The sequence below is a fragment of the Myxine glutinosa genome, chromosome 3 (genome assembly GCF_964187855.1).
Source record: "Myxine glutinosa chromosome 3, kmMyxGlut1.1, whole genome shotgun sequence".
Classification (NCBI taxonomy): domain Eukaryota; kingdom Metazoa; phylum Chordata; class Myxini; order Myxiniformes; family Myxinidae; genus Myxine; species Myxine glutinosa.
Window position 1 is genome coordinate 11,443,218 of NC_136263.1, and position 16,008 is coordinate 11,459,225.

The window sequence follows — 16,008 nt, forward strand, 5'->3', positions numbered from 1 at the left end:
GAGGGGGAGGAGGCGTGGGAGGGAGGGGAAAAGAGTACCAAAGAAAAGAGTAAGTTGTTAGTTCGAAAAAGAGTACCATTTGTGGGTAAGAACGACTATGTTAGCTTTTGTTATTTGACGTACTAGTACACCCACAGACTCCGGGAGGAGCAGGAAGGGTCACTCCTCTTTGGGGTATATAGATTACAGTCGATCTATGGGCGGGTCTCAAGAACATTGGGTGCGTGTTCATTTACCAAGTTTCTTGTGAAGATATCGCCAAGTTGTTTAAGCATTCGAGCAAGCACTCCATTCAAAACTGTTAAGGAACGGCTGGCTTGGCAAGTGCTAGATAGCTGCTTGGTAAATGAGCACAACCCGAGCTTCTCTCTTTCAGTTTCGTGTTAAACAGCAGGAGCTCGTTTCAAAAGTTCGCTACGAAAAATGCCAGGGTAGCGCAGAAAGGGCCATGTTATTAACCCAACATCTGTGGGTTATATAGAGTACAGTAGATCTTCGCTCAGTTCTGTAAGTAAAACTTACTTCATGGATGTTGGGATTCCTCCAAATTTCTTCATTTAGTGTTATAAAAAGCATGAGTGACTGTTTAAAAAGCTAATCATACGTGTTTGTGGTGTAGAATATTTTTACTTCCTGTAGAAGCCGTTGATCCCACAGAAGCGCCATTATAACTACTAGTACCCGACTGCAAAGCCGCAATGAGCCGGCGAAGCCAAAGCCTCTTGCCACTATTTTACCCATCACTATGGCATCAGTAGGTTAGGTAGTTGGTAGTAGGTAGGTGTAGTAGGTACCGTACCTGGTAAGACTTGGTAAAAGAGAAGAGCAGATAGTCCTCCCCAATACCTACATACAATCAATGTCACAAGAAGCTTAAGGAAGTAACTATACGATGTGCTAGCTTAAGGCCTATTTTAAGAAATTTTAACTGGGCTTAACATACGTTTTCACAGTATGTGTGTAGTCTTCTAACTTCAGTCGCTGTCAGGGCTGGTTCTCTCCGGGCACTGCCGCTTCCTCCACCAGAAGAAGTTAGCTTGCAGTAAGATCAGTGCCGACAGATCAGACGATAGCGCCGTTATTTCTAAAAAATAATTCTTCGTCAATTTTAGAATATTTGACGCCGTTTTCAGCCTCCGAAACGCGTAATAAGCTTTAAAAAAATATTTTTTCAAATGCTCGAATCTCATTGGTTCCGGTGTTTGGTGACGATTTTCGTTGAAGATAACGAGGTTGGTCTTAACGCATTTTAATTACAAATTAGAGGTGCATTAGATTGTGAATCAAACAAAGACGGGTGAAACAAACTCCTATTGAACTTTTTCGCAATTGTTTTATGCAAACTTCCGCATCCGGTCGATGGCGGCCTCCATTGCGTGATTTGGTTTTAGAAATATTTTTTCAAATGCTCGAATCTCATTGGTTCCGGTGTTTCGTGACGCTTTTCGTTGAAGATAACCAGGCCCGTGCGGGCCGAGGTTGGTCTTAAAGTATTTTAATAATAAATTAGAGGTGCATAAGATTGTGAATCAAACAAAGACGGGTGAAAGAAACTCCTATTGAACGTTTTTCAATTTGTTATGCATACTTCCGCATCCGCAAGATGGCGGCCTCCATTGCGCTTCGGAATTCTCAAGCCAAGGCATAATCTGGTTTTAGACATAATACGTACGCGTTTATTGACAACACCGGCTTCGCCGGCTACTAGTACCCGACTGCAAAGCCGCAATGAGCCGGCGAAGCCAAAGCCTCTTGCCACTATTTTACCCATCACGATGGCATCAGTAGGTTAGGTAGTTGATAGTAGGTCGGTGTAGGTACCATACCTGGTAAGACTTGGTAAAAGAGAAGAGCAGACAGTCCTCCCCAATACCTACATACAATAAATGTCACAAGAAGCTTAAGGAAGTAACTATACGATGTGCTAGCTTAAGGCCTATTTTAAGAAATTTTAACTGGGCTTAACATACGTTTTCACAGTATGTGTGTCGTCTTCTAACTTCAGTTGCTGTCCGGGCTGGTTCTCTCCGGGCACGGCGGCTTCCTCCACCAGAAGAAGTTAGCTTGCAGTAAGATCAGTGCCGACAGATCAGACGATAGCACCGTTTCAACGGCAATGTCAATGTGTGACTGTCGTTAATCAAACCGAGCTTTCTTTCTTTATGTAAACCGCTTATACCGTATTTCTGGCCATGAAAAACGATCCCCTACGGCCGCGAGATTTCTAAAAAATAATTCTTCATCAATTTTAGAATATATGACGCCATTTTCAGCGTCCGAAACGCGTAATAAGCTTTTAAAAAATATTTTTCAAATGCTCGAATCTCATTGGTTCCGGTGTTTGGTGACGATTTTCGTTGAAGATAACAAGGTTGGTCTTAACGTATTTTAATTACAAATTAGAGGTGCATTAGATTGTGAATCAAACAAAGACGTGTGAAACAAACTCCTATTGAACTTTTTCGCAATTGTTTTATGCAAACTTCCGCATCCGGTCGATGGCGGCCTCCATTGCGTGATTTGGTTTTAGAAATATTTTTTCAAATGCTCGAATCTCATTGGTTCCAGTGTTTCGTGACGCTTTTCGTTGAAGATAACCAGGCCCGTGCGGGCCGAGGTTGGTCTTAAAGTATTTTAATAATAAATTAGAGGTGCATAAGATTGTGAATCAAACAAAGACGGGTGAAATAAACTCCTATTGAACGTTTTTCAATTTGTTATGCATACTTCCGCATCCGCAAGATGGCGGCCTCCATTGCGCTTCGGAATTCTCAAGCCAAGGCATAATCTGGTTTTCGACATAATACGTACGCGTTTATTGACAACACCGGCTTCGCCGGCTACTAGTACCCGACTGCAAAGCCGCAATGAGCCAGCGAAGCCAAAAATCCCCTTGGGGAGGGGGGCAAATGAATGTGCTGCAACCTTCATTATGTAACCCTTGGTCACCCTGTCAAGTTTGGTTGAGATTGGATAAGTAAGGATGGTATGTATTGGCGTCAAAAATTCATCAGACAGATGGACAGACACAAATGGCGTATTTTAGTATGAAGACAATAATTGTCTGTGGTGTCACTTCAATCTGGGCAACGTTTTCATTGGTAGATGAGTCTCCTTCATCTCTCCACATATCTCCACATGCATGTTGCACACTCAAATAGGATCTACTAACGGGATACTCATAATCATCTGAGATACGTCACCATTTTGTTCCTAGCTCGTTCGTATGACTTTTTGAATACCCCATCATAAAGTACTGTATGAAGTTTTGTGCCACTAAAAATCACTTGTAGTCTAACTTGGGAAACTTCAAAAGCAAATCTTTAAATTTGAGTCAAATGGAGGCCAAAGCAAGACTAGTATGACAAGTTCAACAAAAGATAATGAAGCTTAAGGCCCAGTGAAACTCCCAACCTCTCAATATCTCTAAACAGTCTAGTTTTCCTTTCTTTTAAATAACTCACTGACAAACCAACTTGTATCCGATGCGTCAGCGTACTTCGAAGAGCAGGAAGTAGGTCATGTGCATGTCGACATCGTGTATGGGAACTGTATCTTTGGATCTCGGCATCATGAGACAATGGTTCCAGTGGGAATGCTAAATTGGATCAACGCAGAGGGATAGATGGATTTTTCAGGATGTTGATCTAAGTATGCTACCCGGTGTTGCAGTCTGCTGCCGAAGTACGACACTACCCTTCACAAAACAGTTGTCCATTCATCTCAGGAGTTTGAATATGCCACAGCGGAAAGCCACCTGGAGTGCAATCGGAAAAGCTCCTGAACAAATTCCCACTGATAGAGCTCGACCGTTTGAGTAACGGAAGAAGTTCTTCCCTTTGGAATCGTTTCGGAAATGATTTTCTGGAAAGGAAGGAGGATGTCAGTTGTTTCAACTTCTTTATTTATTTATTTATTTATTTTTTGCATTGATCTAAGGCTCATATAGTGTAACTTGTACATAAATCACTTGTAAGACAAAGACATCAGTAGACATCGTTGCACTTTAATATGAATTGTGAGACACACGTAGACAATCTAAGTAGTTACAATAAGGGTTTGGAATCATCAGCCATTGGTTCGCGAGCCAAAGCGTTGACATCATTGTTGAAAGAATGGAGTGACCTTTTACCAAAATGGTAAGCCTGGTGTTGCCTTAATGGTTGTGGCTGACTTATAAGATATTGGGGTCTTGAGTTCAAGCCCCTGTCACGCTGGTTAATTAACACCAGGTGGGTGAACTCAACCTGTCATCCATCCCAGGATGGAAAAAAGAGTCACAGCTTACTGGGATGAATGAGACATTCGAGTATCCTGTGTCGGAGTGGCGACCCGTCCAGGGTTGTGCCCAAATAGCCAAGAAACTGCTTTGGTCTTCTTCTTCTTCTTTATCAAAATGTGTTTTTAACACATTTTTAATTACTTTCAATATTTCCCATTAATTATTTATCTTCACAGATATTTGCTGTATAATTCTGCACAACTTTATTTATTTTTTTCCTTCGTTAATTTATATAGTTATTTGTTATTAGCAGGAGTACCCGGCATTGCTGGGGGACGAGGGGGGTCGGGGAGGGGGGGGGGGCGGAAGGAAAGGAGGAAAAAATTTCCCATGCAAAGAGTGCTTCATAACCTGTGTTGCACAGGTAAAAAAGGTGGCGGTCACCAGGTGGCGGTACATGGTACACATTTACATAGATAATTTACGCCCCTCTCCCGGTCCCACACACCCCTGAATGAGACCGCGGCCCCTAGATGAGCTATAGAAGCGTTTATAGCTGGAGTACCTGAGGTTGCTCAACCGAAGAAGAAACATTAACATATTTGAAATGAGGGAAAATATAATGGAAAAGCAATTACATCCAAATCAGAATCCATCACAAATGTCAAATCATCATTTCACCTTTTTGTTGAATATTTGCTGCTGAATGTGCCATTGATCACGTTTCTGAGTTAAGTATGATGACGTTCAGGAAGAAGAAGAAGCCCTACCGTCAACTTTGACCGCTAGTAGTAGAGGTGGTAGTATTAGTAGTAGAGGTGGCAGTCGTGGTTGTAGAATTGACCTTTCAGTTGACAACTATGTAACAAATTAATATGTTGAAGAAAGACATGACATTACCTGCAATCCTTATCCTTAATTCAACTCTAAGATTAATTGGAAGTGTCTACCTGTTGATATTTTTCCTCGGCATTTTGTAACGTTTCACATTTTCATCCCCTAAGTCACACCTTTTGACTGTTGGATGTTATTGACTGTAGTAACATTATTGTTAACATCAAATTTACCAACGGACAAATGTTGACGATGAACGCACAATTTCCACAACCCTCCCAGTTCTATAAGGCTCTCAACATTCGCATCGCACTGGTTGGTGTCGAAGTCTGGACGGACAGAGACAAAGTCGAGGTCGGACTCGATGCCAGCACAACACTTTTTAACTTCCTGAGGTGGAGGAAGAAGCAACTGTTGGCGCGGCAAAAGCACGACAACTCCCAGCTCGTCACGTAAGATGTCCATGGAGATTCCAGCGGGGATAATTTGGAGAAATAAAGTGACATCCTTATGGATATGCTTTTAAACCCACAGGAATACCTCAATATGCATGAATGATTAAATTGATGAGGTTCAAGCGTTCAAAATGATCTCACAATTTGATAGTCAGCAATTCCACAAACACCATATTTTTATTTTCCATTATGCGAATAAACCTCGACGCCATTTTGCCAGATCTAAACGTGTGCTGCGATATGATCATACATCCTCCATTCCGATTTAAAATACTCTTCTTTTTGCAGCTTTCATTCCATACCATCGTATTTGTGAGAGGGGCTCAGGTAGGATGGCCTAGAGATACGCACACTTGGAGTTGTCTAGCCTGGGATTTCAAATCTAAACCCTGGTGTTGCGCATCCAGGACAATCCATCAATGTAATGTGTGTGCCGATTTCCAGTGAGCGGACGTTAAGTGTGAGGGACCCATCCGCCAGGACCGGTCATTGATGGACATTAAGCGTGAGGGACCCATCTGCCAGGACCAGTCATTGATGGACATTAAACGTGAGGGACCCATCTGCCAGAACCGGTCAATGATGGACATTAAACGTGAGGGACCCATCTGCCAGGACCGGTCATTGATGGACATTAAATGTGAGGGACCCATCTGCCAGGACCGGTCATTGATGGACATTAAGCATGAGGGACCCATCTGCCAGGACCGGTCATTGATGGACGTTAAGCGTGAGGGACCCATCTGCCAGGACCAGTCATTGATGGACATTAAACGTGAGGGACCCATCTGCCAGAACCGGTCAATGATGGACATTAAACGTGAGGGACCCATCTGCCAGGACCGGTCATTGATGGACATTAAACATGAGCGACCCATCTGCCAGGAACAGTGATTGATGGACGTTAAGCGTGAGGGACCCATCCGCCAGGACCGGTCATTGGTGGACGTTAACCGTTAGTGAACCATCTGCCCGGACCGGTCATTGATGGACGTTAAACGTGAGGGACCCATCTGCCCGGACCGGTCGTTGATGGACGTTAAGGATCACACTGTGTCTTGGGTGGGCGACTTATCAGTCGCACCCTGAACAAATTAAAATTTCCTACACCTGCAGTCAGGTGTCATGTGTCAGAGTGACAACCCGTGTCCATTATTGATTCTAGTCTAGAAACAGTTCCTTCGCTAGTTGATGGTGATAACATTAGCATCCCTTCGGTTTGGGGACATCATGGACTTTTAATTAATTAGTTATTTAATTGTCTTTGGCGACAAGACCGGCCCTTTGCCATTGAGATATGAAGATAATCTTCAATACGGTGCTATTTGCTCCTGGAAAATGCGCAGAATAACATTGTAAGGAATGTTCTTTTTGGTGGAAGTTATTAATGGCAAACCCACACAATATGACGGTAATTCACTTGTTTTTGTACTGAGTGCAAACATAACACAGCAATACACTGCCAGGACTTCCATGCACAAAGACACGAGTGGATTGTCTCCAATTGTAAAACATTTCTCAATGTCATGGTGTGTGTGCATCCTTCTCTCCAACTGATGTTATTTTGTGCAACAATTCCCAACTGTCTGACATATACAGGGGGATTCAGTTCCAAGGCACGACTGTGGGAATGGCACCATTGTCGAGTATGTGCAGCGCGGAACAGTCAGGTGGTGTGAGCATGGTAAGTGCCATTTTTATTCTTATACTAGTGGGGTATGCTTACACAATAACCTACCGTGCTTCGAAGGTACTTAATAAATAGAACCTTTATGATTATAGACAAGCATCACCGACCTGCTGCGAGAATACCAATTTAGGTTTATTTATTTATTTTAAGGACCTGTTTATGGTTTTTATGTAAATTTTCATTGAGATTTTTATTTTAAAGTTTACATTTATAGAAATTACAATTTTCAAATGCTAGATATCGATTGGCTCTTTATTTTTTACGATCGATTACTAATTAATACCACTACCACCACTACTACCACCATCACTACTACTACTACTACTACCACTACCATTAATACCACTACTACTACCACTACTATTAATACCACTACTACTACCACCACCACCACCACTACTACTACTACTATTACTGTTAATACCACTACCACTACTACTACTACCACCATCACTACTACTACTACTACCACTACTATTAATACCACTACTACTACCACTACCACTACTTCTACTACCAACACTACTACTACCATCACTACTACTACTACCACCTTTACTATTAATACCACTACTACTACCACTACTATTAATACCACTACTATTAATACCACTACTACTACCACTACTATTAATACCACTACTACTACCACTACTATTAATACCACTACTACTACTGCCATCACCACCACTACTACTACTACCGCTACTGTTAATACCACTACCACTACTACTACTACTACCACCATCACTACTATTACCACCACTATTAATACCACTACCACTACTACTACTACTACTACCACCATCACTACTACCACTACTACTACTACTACTACTACTACTACTACTACTACTACTATTATTAATACCACTACTACTACCACTACTACTACTTCCACCATCACTACTACTACCACTACTGTTAATACCACTACCACTACTACTACTACTACTACCACCATCACCACTACTACTACTACTACTACTACTACTACTACTACTAATCTTCACATTCACTCATTCACTCATTCATTCATGCTGCCTTTATATGTCATTTATATAAATATATAAATAAATATATAAACATATTATATGAATATAAATGGTATATGAATATATGCTTGTGTGTTTATGTATGTATGCATCTCTATATTTGTATATGCATGTGCACCAACTATAACATGAACGATAACTGTTAAGCTGCGCTTCACTTCCGCTGGACTTGGGGACGGTGAGTGAGTTTTAGCGTGGCTCTTCCTTTTGTATGCATTTTCTACACATACCACACATCTTACACACATATCACTATACATACTTGTCTGATATACATGCCTGTTGTTTCTGTAGACTAAGAAGAAGACCTTTGTTGGTCGAAAGCTTGTCGAAAATTAAAGATCGACCGTCCTGAAGCTACGTCCGCATCTGATTTAATCTCCCGATTATATATATATATATATATATATATATATATATATATATATATATATATATATATATATATATATATATATATATATATATATATATACTGTATATATATATATATATATATATATATATATATATATATATATATATATATATATATATATATATATATATACATACAGTATATATATATATATCTATATATATATATAACACAGTTTGTGTGTGTGTGTGTGTAATGTTACCGATAGACTCCGAAACGGAGAGGCTCACGTACTTGATATTTGGCACAGACATGGCCATTGAGCCTGGGAAGAACATGGCCGACCTAAAAATTTATTTCATAATATTTTTTTACCATATTTTTACCTCAGCGCATTTCAGTGAGGAATATTATGACCGGAATCTGACCGGAGGCAGAGCAGCGTGCTGATTCGCTCAGAGCGATCACGTGATGTTCCTTGCCGCCATTAACTCAGTTACGCGTTCGCACATATTTCAGAGCGAAAAGTGATTGCGTTTTTTCACATTTCAGCGACGAACATTGCCATTCACACCACATAGATTTTTTTTTTCTTTCATCTTTAGATCCATATTTTTTGCCATAACGTAGCGCATTATGGCTCTCTCGAGCTCGAGTTAGCCAATCACCTGGGAGCATGAGGCCACGTTGGCCACACCCACGACACGACGCAGAGTTGCAATCGATCGCTCAGAGCGATCACGTGATGTTCCTTGCCGCGCGATTGCGTTTTTTCACATTTCAGCGAGGAACATTGCCATTCACACCACATAGGTTTCTTTTTCTTTCATCTTTAGATCCATATTTTTTTTCAGCGAGGAATATTATACACGGATTCTGACCGGTGGCAGAGCAGCGCGCTGATTCGCTCAGAGCGATCACGTGATGTTCCGAATAAGCACAATCAATTGAGTGTGCCGCATGAGTCTGCGATAAGTGTTTAAAGTAAAGTAAAAAAAAATAAAAAATGTTAACGTGCCGTTGTTAGCCTATTCATGTATAGTTTGTGTTGTATTTAGCTGTGGCTGAGCTAAGATGTAGCTGAACTTCAGAGTCGTTGACTCTGGTATCCTTTGACCTCTTAATCACCTTGCTCCATTGGGACAAATCCAAGTAATAAGCGCATCGGCAGGTAAATCCACCGGAGCGAGGTGAAACACCTCTCAGGTTGAAATAATGTGAGTTATTCCATCCCCGCCGCCAGTTGGCTTCACTTTTCACGGAGTATGAGCGTTCTATATATTTTCAATTCAGTGCGCCCGACTCGCTCACGTACTTGATTTGTGGCATAGACATGGCCATTGAGCCTTCACGGTGTAATTTGTGCGAGGCTTTTGTCCGAGTGAGCTTGAGTCGAGAGGGCGAATGTACGGGTTGGGAATGTACGGGTCTCCCTTCCCCCACCCGGCAACGCCGGTACTGGAGGGCGTCACAGGATCGGTGAGTCTCCAAATTCCGCTTCGTGCTGTTGCGAAGATTCAGGACGATGTCGCGATTGTTGTGCTGCTCTCCGATCATGAGAACTGCAACGTCATTGTTGACTGGCCCTCCCCTTCCCTACCCCTTCCCCCTCCCCCCTCCCCCTCCCCCCTCCCAACCCCCTCCCCCCTCCCAACCCCCTCCCCTTCCCTCCCCCTTCCCCCTCCCCCCTCCCTCCCCCTCTCCTCCCCCCTCCCTCCCCCTCCCCTCCCCTCCCCCTTCCCCTCCCCCTCCCCCCTCCCACCCCTCTCCTCTCCCATCCCTCCCCCTCCCCCCCTCCCCTCCCCCCTCTTCTCCCTCACGTTTATACATGGAATGCTGGGTACTTCCCCCCCCTCTTCTCCCCTCCCCCCCTCTCCTCCCCTCCCCCCCGTTCCCCTCCCCTCCTCTTCCCCCTCCCCTCCTCTTCCCCCTCCCCTCCCTTCCCCCTCCCCTCCCTTCCCCCGCCCGGCAATGCCGGGTACTTCTGCTAGTATATATATATATATATATATATATATATATATATATATATATATATATATATATATATATATATATATATATATATATATACTGTATATATATATATATATATATATATATATATAATATATATATATATACATATATTATTATTATATATATATTATTATATATATTATTATATATATATTATTATATATATATATTATTATATATAAATATTATTATATATATATATATATATATATATATATATATTGTATACGGATGATCTGGCTATTGTGGAGGGGAGTGGGCGGGAGGATATTGTATGTGGACGATCTGGCTGTTGTGCTGGAGAGTGGGCAGGGGATGCAGAAAGTATTGGGAGGGAGGGTGGGGGGAAGGGAAGGAGGCATTTGAGAAACATGGGGTGAAAATGAGCATGGACAAGACGCAGATGTGGGTTGGGCAATTGAGAGAATAAATGAATATTAGGTTAGAGGGGAAGGAGATCAGACAAGGAAATAGGTTTGAGTATCTGGGTGCAACAGGGATGGTAAGTCAGAGGCAGAGGTGTGGATGAGGATTCAGGTGGGTGTGAATGCATGGAGGAGGGTGAAGGGTGTAATGGCAGACAGAAAGATGTGAAGGGGATTGAAAGGAAAGTCTTCTGATGTCTTGTGTAATGCTGGCCGTCTGGTCTGAATATATTGTCAGTGACAGAGAGACAACAACAGAGGCTGCAGGTTTGTGAGAATAACTGGGTCAGGAGGATTGTGGGAATGAAGAGGGTGGATAGAAGGAGAATGGATGAACTGAGGGAGGAGATTGGTGTGCTGATAAGCTTGACGAGGAAATTGGTGAAATGTCTGTTGAGATTGGCTGGACACTTGGTGTGGATCGGGGAAGAGAGAATGGCAAAGGGAGCAGATAGGTTGAGGGAACAAGATAGGAGGAAAAGACGTAGACCGCGGTTGAGATTGGAGGATTGTGTGAAGATGGATATACGTAAGGTTGTTGGAGGGTGGAGAGATTTGGCTGAGGACAGAGGGGAGTGGATGAGTATCATGGTCAAGGCAGGGCAGAAGCTTGCACCTCACCCCTTAAGGAAAATTGGACCATTGGACCTCACCCCTTATTAAGGAAAAAGAAGAAGAAGAAGATTACAGATACCTATTCCTCTTACCATCAAAAAGGTGGGGGACCTGGAGTATCATCTCATTGTTTTAATCCCTAATATGCCTTAATAAGTTTATGAGATATCTTGTAGTGCAATTAGGTTGATCTTGTTGGGTGTTCCAAAGTTGACAATATATATCCACACACCTCATACAGGTATGCCTTTATCAGGCAAACACCTCTAGTCAAGTATGTTTAAGGTAATTTTTGTCGTCTTTGCAGCAAAAATTTTGACTTCACCTTCTGATCTACCCTCGTATACATACTGTCTATGAATGTTTTATGAGGTGCAGGCTAAATGCGCTATCCAATACTCAAGAAAAAAGAAAATTGTACTCAAGGTGTTATATTATCGTGCAGGGCAGCGAGCAATATAGATTCACAGCTATACCTGTGTAAGAGTTACCAAACTGCTAAACTTTCATCGGAGCAAATGAAATGTGAAGCACGCATTCGAATAAACCATCTGTCTGTTATATTATCATCGGCTAAAAGCCTTCAGAATGTGGGTGTCATCTCTCGTTCAAACATCACACTGTTAACAGAAGAAAAAGGTGAATAACCTGGAGACAGGTAATTAGTAATAGCTCAAGAACTACACATAAAAGTGAATGGAGTCCAATGGGAAATGTGACAATCATTAAAAGAAAAACATGCTGGATGAATCCTCAACTTCACGGAAATGCGACATGAGGTCACCACCTGCTTCTACATTGTGAGCGGTTGTCAAAGCGTTTCAAATACCTCACATTGTGGCCTAAGTGTTGTGCTCGCAGCACATCAGATGTGTTAATGACTTGGTGGAATTGCAAGTGTCTTTCCCTCAATTATCCATTCACCCTCGGCGAACTCTTTCACGGGAAAGAGTGATAAGCAAGAAATTGCTCTCAAACCAGCAGCTAACCATTGTGCACTCAAGATCATTTTTACCATTCACTGATTGGTCGTCGCTGCTAATGAATGTGGAAAAATCAAAACTAAAGTGCTTTCTCAGCCCATTAGCTGTTAAATGGCTCTGTGGTGTATGCATTATGTTAGCGTGAGCTTTCATGATATAATCATTGTCACTTTGTATTTCCTTGAGGAAAGAAGAAAGAATTGTTTGATAATATTCCCTTAAAAACTCAGTGGCATTGCGCTTTTAACATGCACTTGGGAGGATGGGAGGTAGGCAATTGTCCGAGTCATACCAAAGACTTCAAAGATTCCATGTGCCGTTTCCTTTCTTGACATTCCGCATTTATATGATAGAGCATGAATGAAGCCATGATTGCTTATCCTATGTTAGGAAAGTTTCTCCTCAATTGCTCTGCTGACTTTAGAAACAAGGAGAAAGTTATTTTTGCAGACCATTATCTTAGTCCCTTTCCCTTATTTTGGGTTATTATGTCATGTGTTGGGGAAAGGAAAGATAGGTCCTCCACATATATATATATATATATATATATATTGTTGCGTTTTTGGGAAAACACTAAAAAGTAATGGCAACCACCATACAGGTCCCGAAGAGACATACAATTCCCCCATGATTTTAGTAATTTTGCTGCACAGAGTTAAACGCCACCCGTCAGCCATCTTGGATCTGATCTCGAAAAAAGACGGAGTGCATATGTAAGCCATCATTCTTTATCTGTGTGCCAAGTTTGAACAGGATGGGTAAATGCATGTCCGAGAAATAGTTGAGGACGTGTTCAATAACAGGTTTTTTTTTACAACTAAAATGGCCGCCAGTCGACCAGTTGGCCATCTTTGATCAGATTGCAAAATAAAGTGAGGCGCACGTGTATGCCCTCATGCACTTTGCTTGTGCCAAGTTTGAACAAAATCGGTCCCATGCATGTTCAATAAATGATTAGGGACGCGTTTATGTTTTTAAAATGGCCGCCAGTCGGCCATCTTCAATCTGATCTTGAAAAAGACTCTGGTAAGTTACGTCCCTTTCCTCAAGGTCACCGGCTGTGTTTGTCTGAAGTCATGTTCAATGTTGTGATGTGTGTGTGTGTGTGTGTGTGTGTGTGTGTGTGTGTGTGTGTGTGTGTTTCAGGCACCAGATTCTCCATGAGCCTTACACCATATAAAACAATTAACACGTGATCAGCCATGGCTTCCACACTGAATTTGAAGTTTTCATTCCTGAATTTGAACTTCTATTTTTTTCCCACACCGAATTTGCTTGAACAACCAATACATTTCCGATCAAAAACATACGAACTTGTTTGTAGTTCGCCCAATTTGTCCTGCACTGACAATAGAAGGTGGAACAAACAACAAATTTCGAGGTAGGGTAAAAAATATGCAACAGATGATATGGCTGGTCTTGATGAAGTACAAAGATAATATTTCATCCTTTACCTTTTCCTTCGAAAGTAGTTGCTTCTTGTGAAATATTCAAGCACAACTGTACAAACAGCAGCAACTAATCAACTCAATGACACTCAATAAGATATCTGGTATGCTCATGAAAACATTCAATGATTTAAATTATTTGGTTTCCAACCATAATTATTCAGTTGGCGTTATGTAATACATGGTAAACGAAACTAACGCCAAAATGATCCTACCAAGTGATAGAAATTTGTGATGTAGGCCAGACCCTAATTTACATTCAAAATGTTCTGTAGCATTTCCATTTTCAATGAGGGAATTGAGACTGAAGAGCTTACATACAAACTGAAGCTTTCTTTTAAAATAAATAAATAATATATTGCAGCTCAGGGAAAGTAATGTGACAAATGTAATGCAATGTAAGTAATGTGACAAATTGCAAGTGGAGTATAAGGCCCCATTTATAAATATGACATATTACTAATTCCAAACACACACTTAAGTTATTCGGACAGCACACCAAATGTTGAGAAAATAGATGACGATACATATATATATATATATATATATATATATATATATATATATATATATATATATATATATATATATATATATATATATATTCGTGTGGATACAATATTGTATATATATATATATATTGTTGCGGATCTCCAACGTCGCCCTCCCCCTTATCAAGGGGGGATTAATCCCCTTGTCTTTTTACTAGCCGACGCGATCTGGGGCTATCACGTTCCTTCCGGTCGGTGTTAAATAGGGTTGTAAGCCGAATTAGTCTTATTACCTAAGTACTAACACCGGCCGTGAAGCAAGGAAATAACCCCACCCGGACCACCGAGTGGACACACCGAGTGATTAGCGAGCCGCGATTCGGGCCGTTAATAGGTACTAAACCCGATTCGAGCGGTTGTCAATCGTGCCACGCTTACCCAATTGAGAAATCACTAAGACGATCAAATTAAGAGGAAAACAGGAAGAACAGGTAATTTATTCACACTTTGTACAAATAAGAAGAGGAAGAAAAAGAAGAGCAATGTACAGGGAAGAGGAAGGAGCAGATACACAGGGCAGCCTTATACAGTCTTACTTATCCCTGGACACGGGCCCGCTCGCACTCAGACTCAGGCTCAGACTCAGACGGGGTTTGTAGGTGGTCGGGTTGAGGGTCCACCGATGGCGTCCACAGCTCGCTCCGGTCCCCGACTCGTACCACGAAGCAGCTGGTGATGGTAGACGGCAGATGGCAGGCGAGATCGCCGCGTGTCGGTGGCGCGGATCGGACAGTTACTGGGGGGAAGTTAGGCTGGCGATTAAACTGCATACGTAATAGTTGTACCGGCGCCTTTATACGTGCTCCCGGTATCGCTATGTACAATGCGCCACTTCCCCAATGATGTCACCAAAGCGCCTTTCCCAATTCTTCTGCACGAATGCCAAACGTGACAATCCTTTCACACGAGTCCTTCAATACTGGTGCCTTCCACAAAAGTCCTCTGATGCACTTAAGTCCTTCTGTAATGAGCGCTGCTGCGTAAGTCCTTCTGTAATGAGCGCTGCTGTGTAAGTCCTCTCACCCTCTCACAATGATTGCAGTTGCGTCAGTCCTTCAGAGGGCTTTGCGCTTGCGGTTATATAGCGCCGCTTCGCAAACCCTCTCGAATCTCTAGCCACACCCTGTCAGGCGATCTCACCCGAGCCCTGGTTGGTTGATGGGGTCTTACCGGCTCCGCCCTTGATGGCTGCTTGACATGGCCACACCCCTGCCTTTGTGCTCCGCCCCCTTTTCGGGCCTTACCTCATGGCATTTGGTCTGGTTCGAGCGAAAGCCAAAGGGCAGCGAATGCTACCGGCCCAACGCGTAACAAACCGCGAGGGGCAATGGGGTGCAGACTGGATAGTGCTCA

General features: G+C 42.2%; 1 protein-coding gene across 1 annotated transcript in view; it reads left to right on the plus strand.

Moving 5' to 3' along the window:
- LOC137423810 (disintegrin and metalloproteinase domain-containing protein 12) overlaps window positions 1-16,008 on the plus strand; it is a 974,424-nt gene that overhangs the window by 861,040 nt on the left and 97,376 nt on the right. Inside the window, exons 9-10 of the mRNA XM_078773544.1 lie at window positions 5,339-5,508; window positions 7,111-7,195. Coding sequence (XP_078629670.1) covers window positions 5,339-5,508; window positions 7,111-7,195 — 255 coding nt within the window. The remainder of the gene's footprint in view (window positions 1-5,338; window positions 5,509-7,110; window positions 7,196-16,008) is intronic.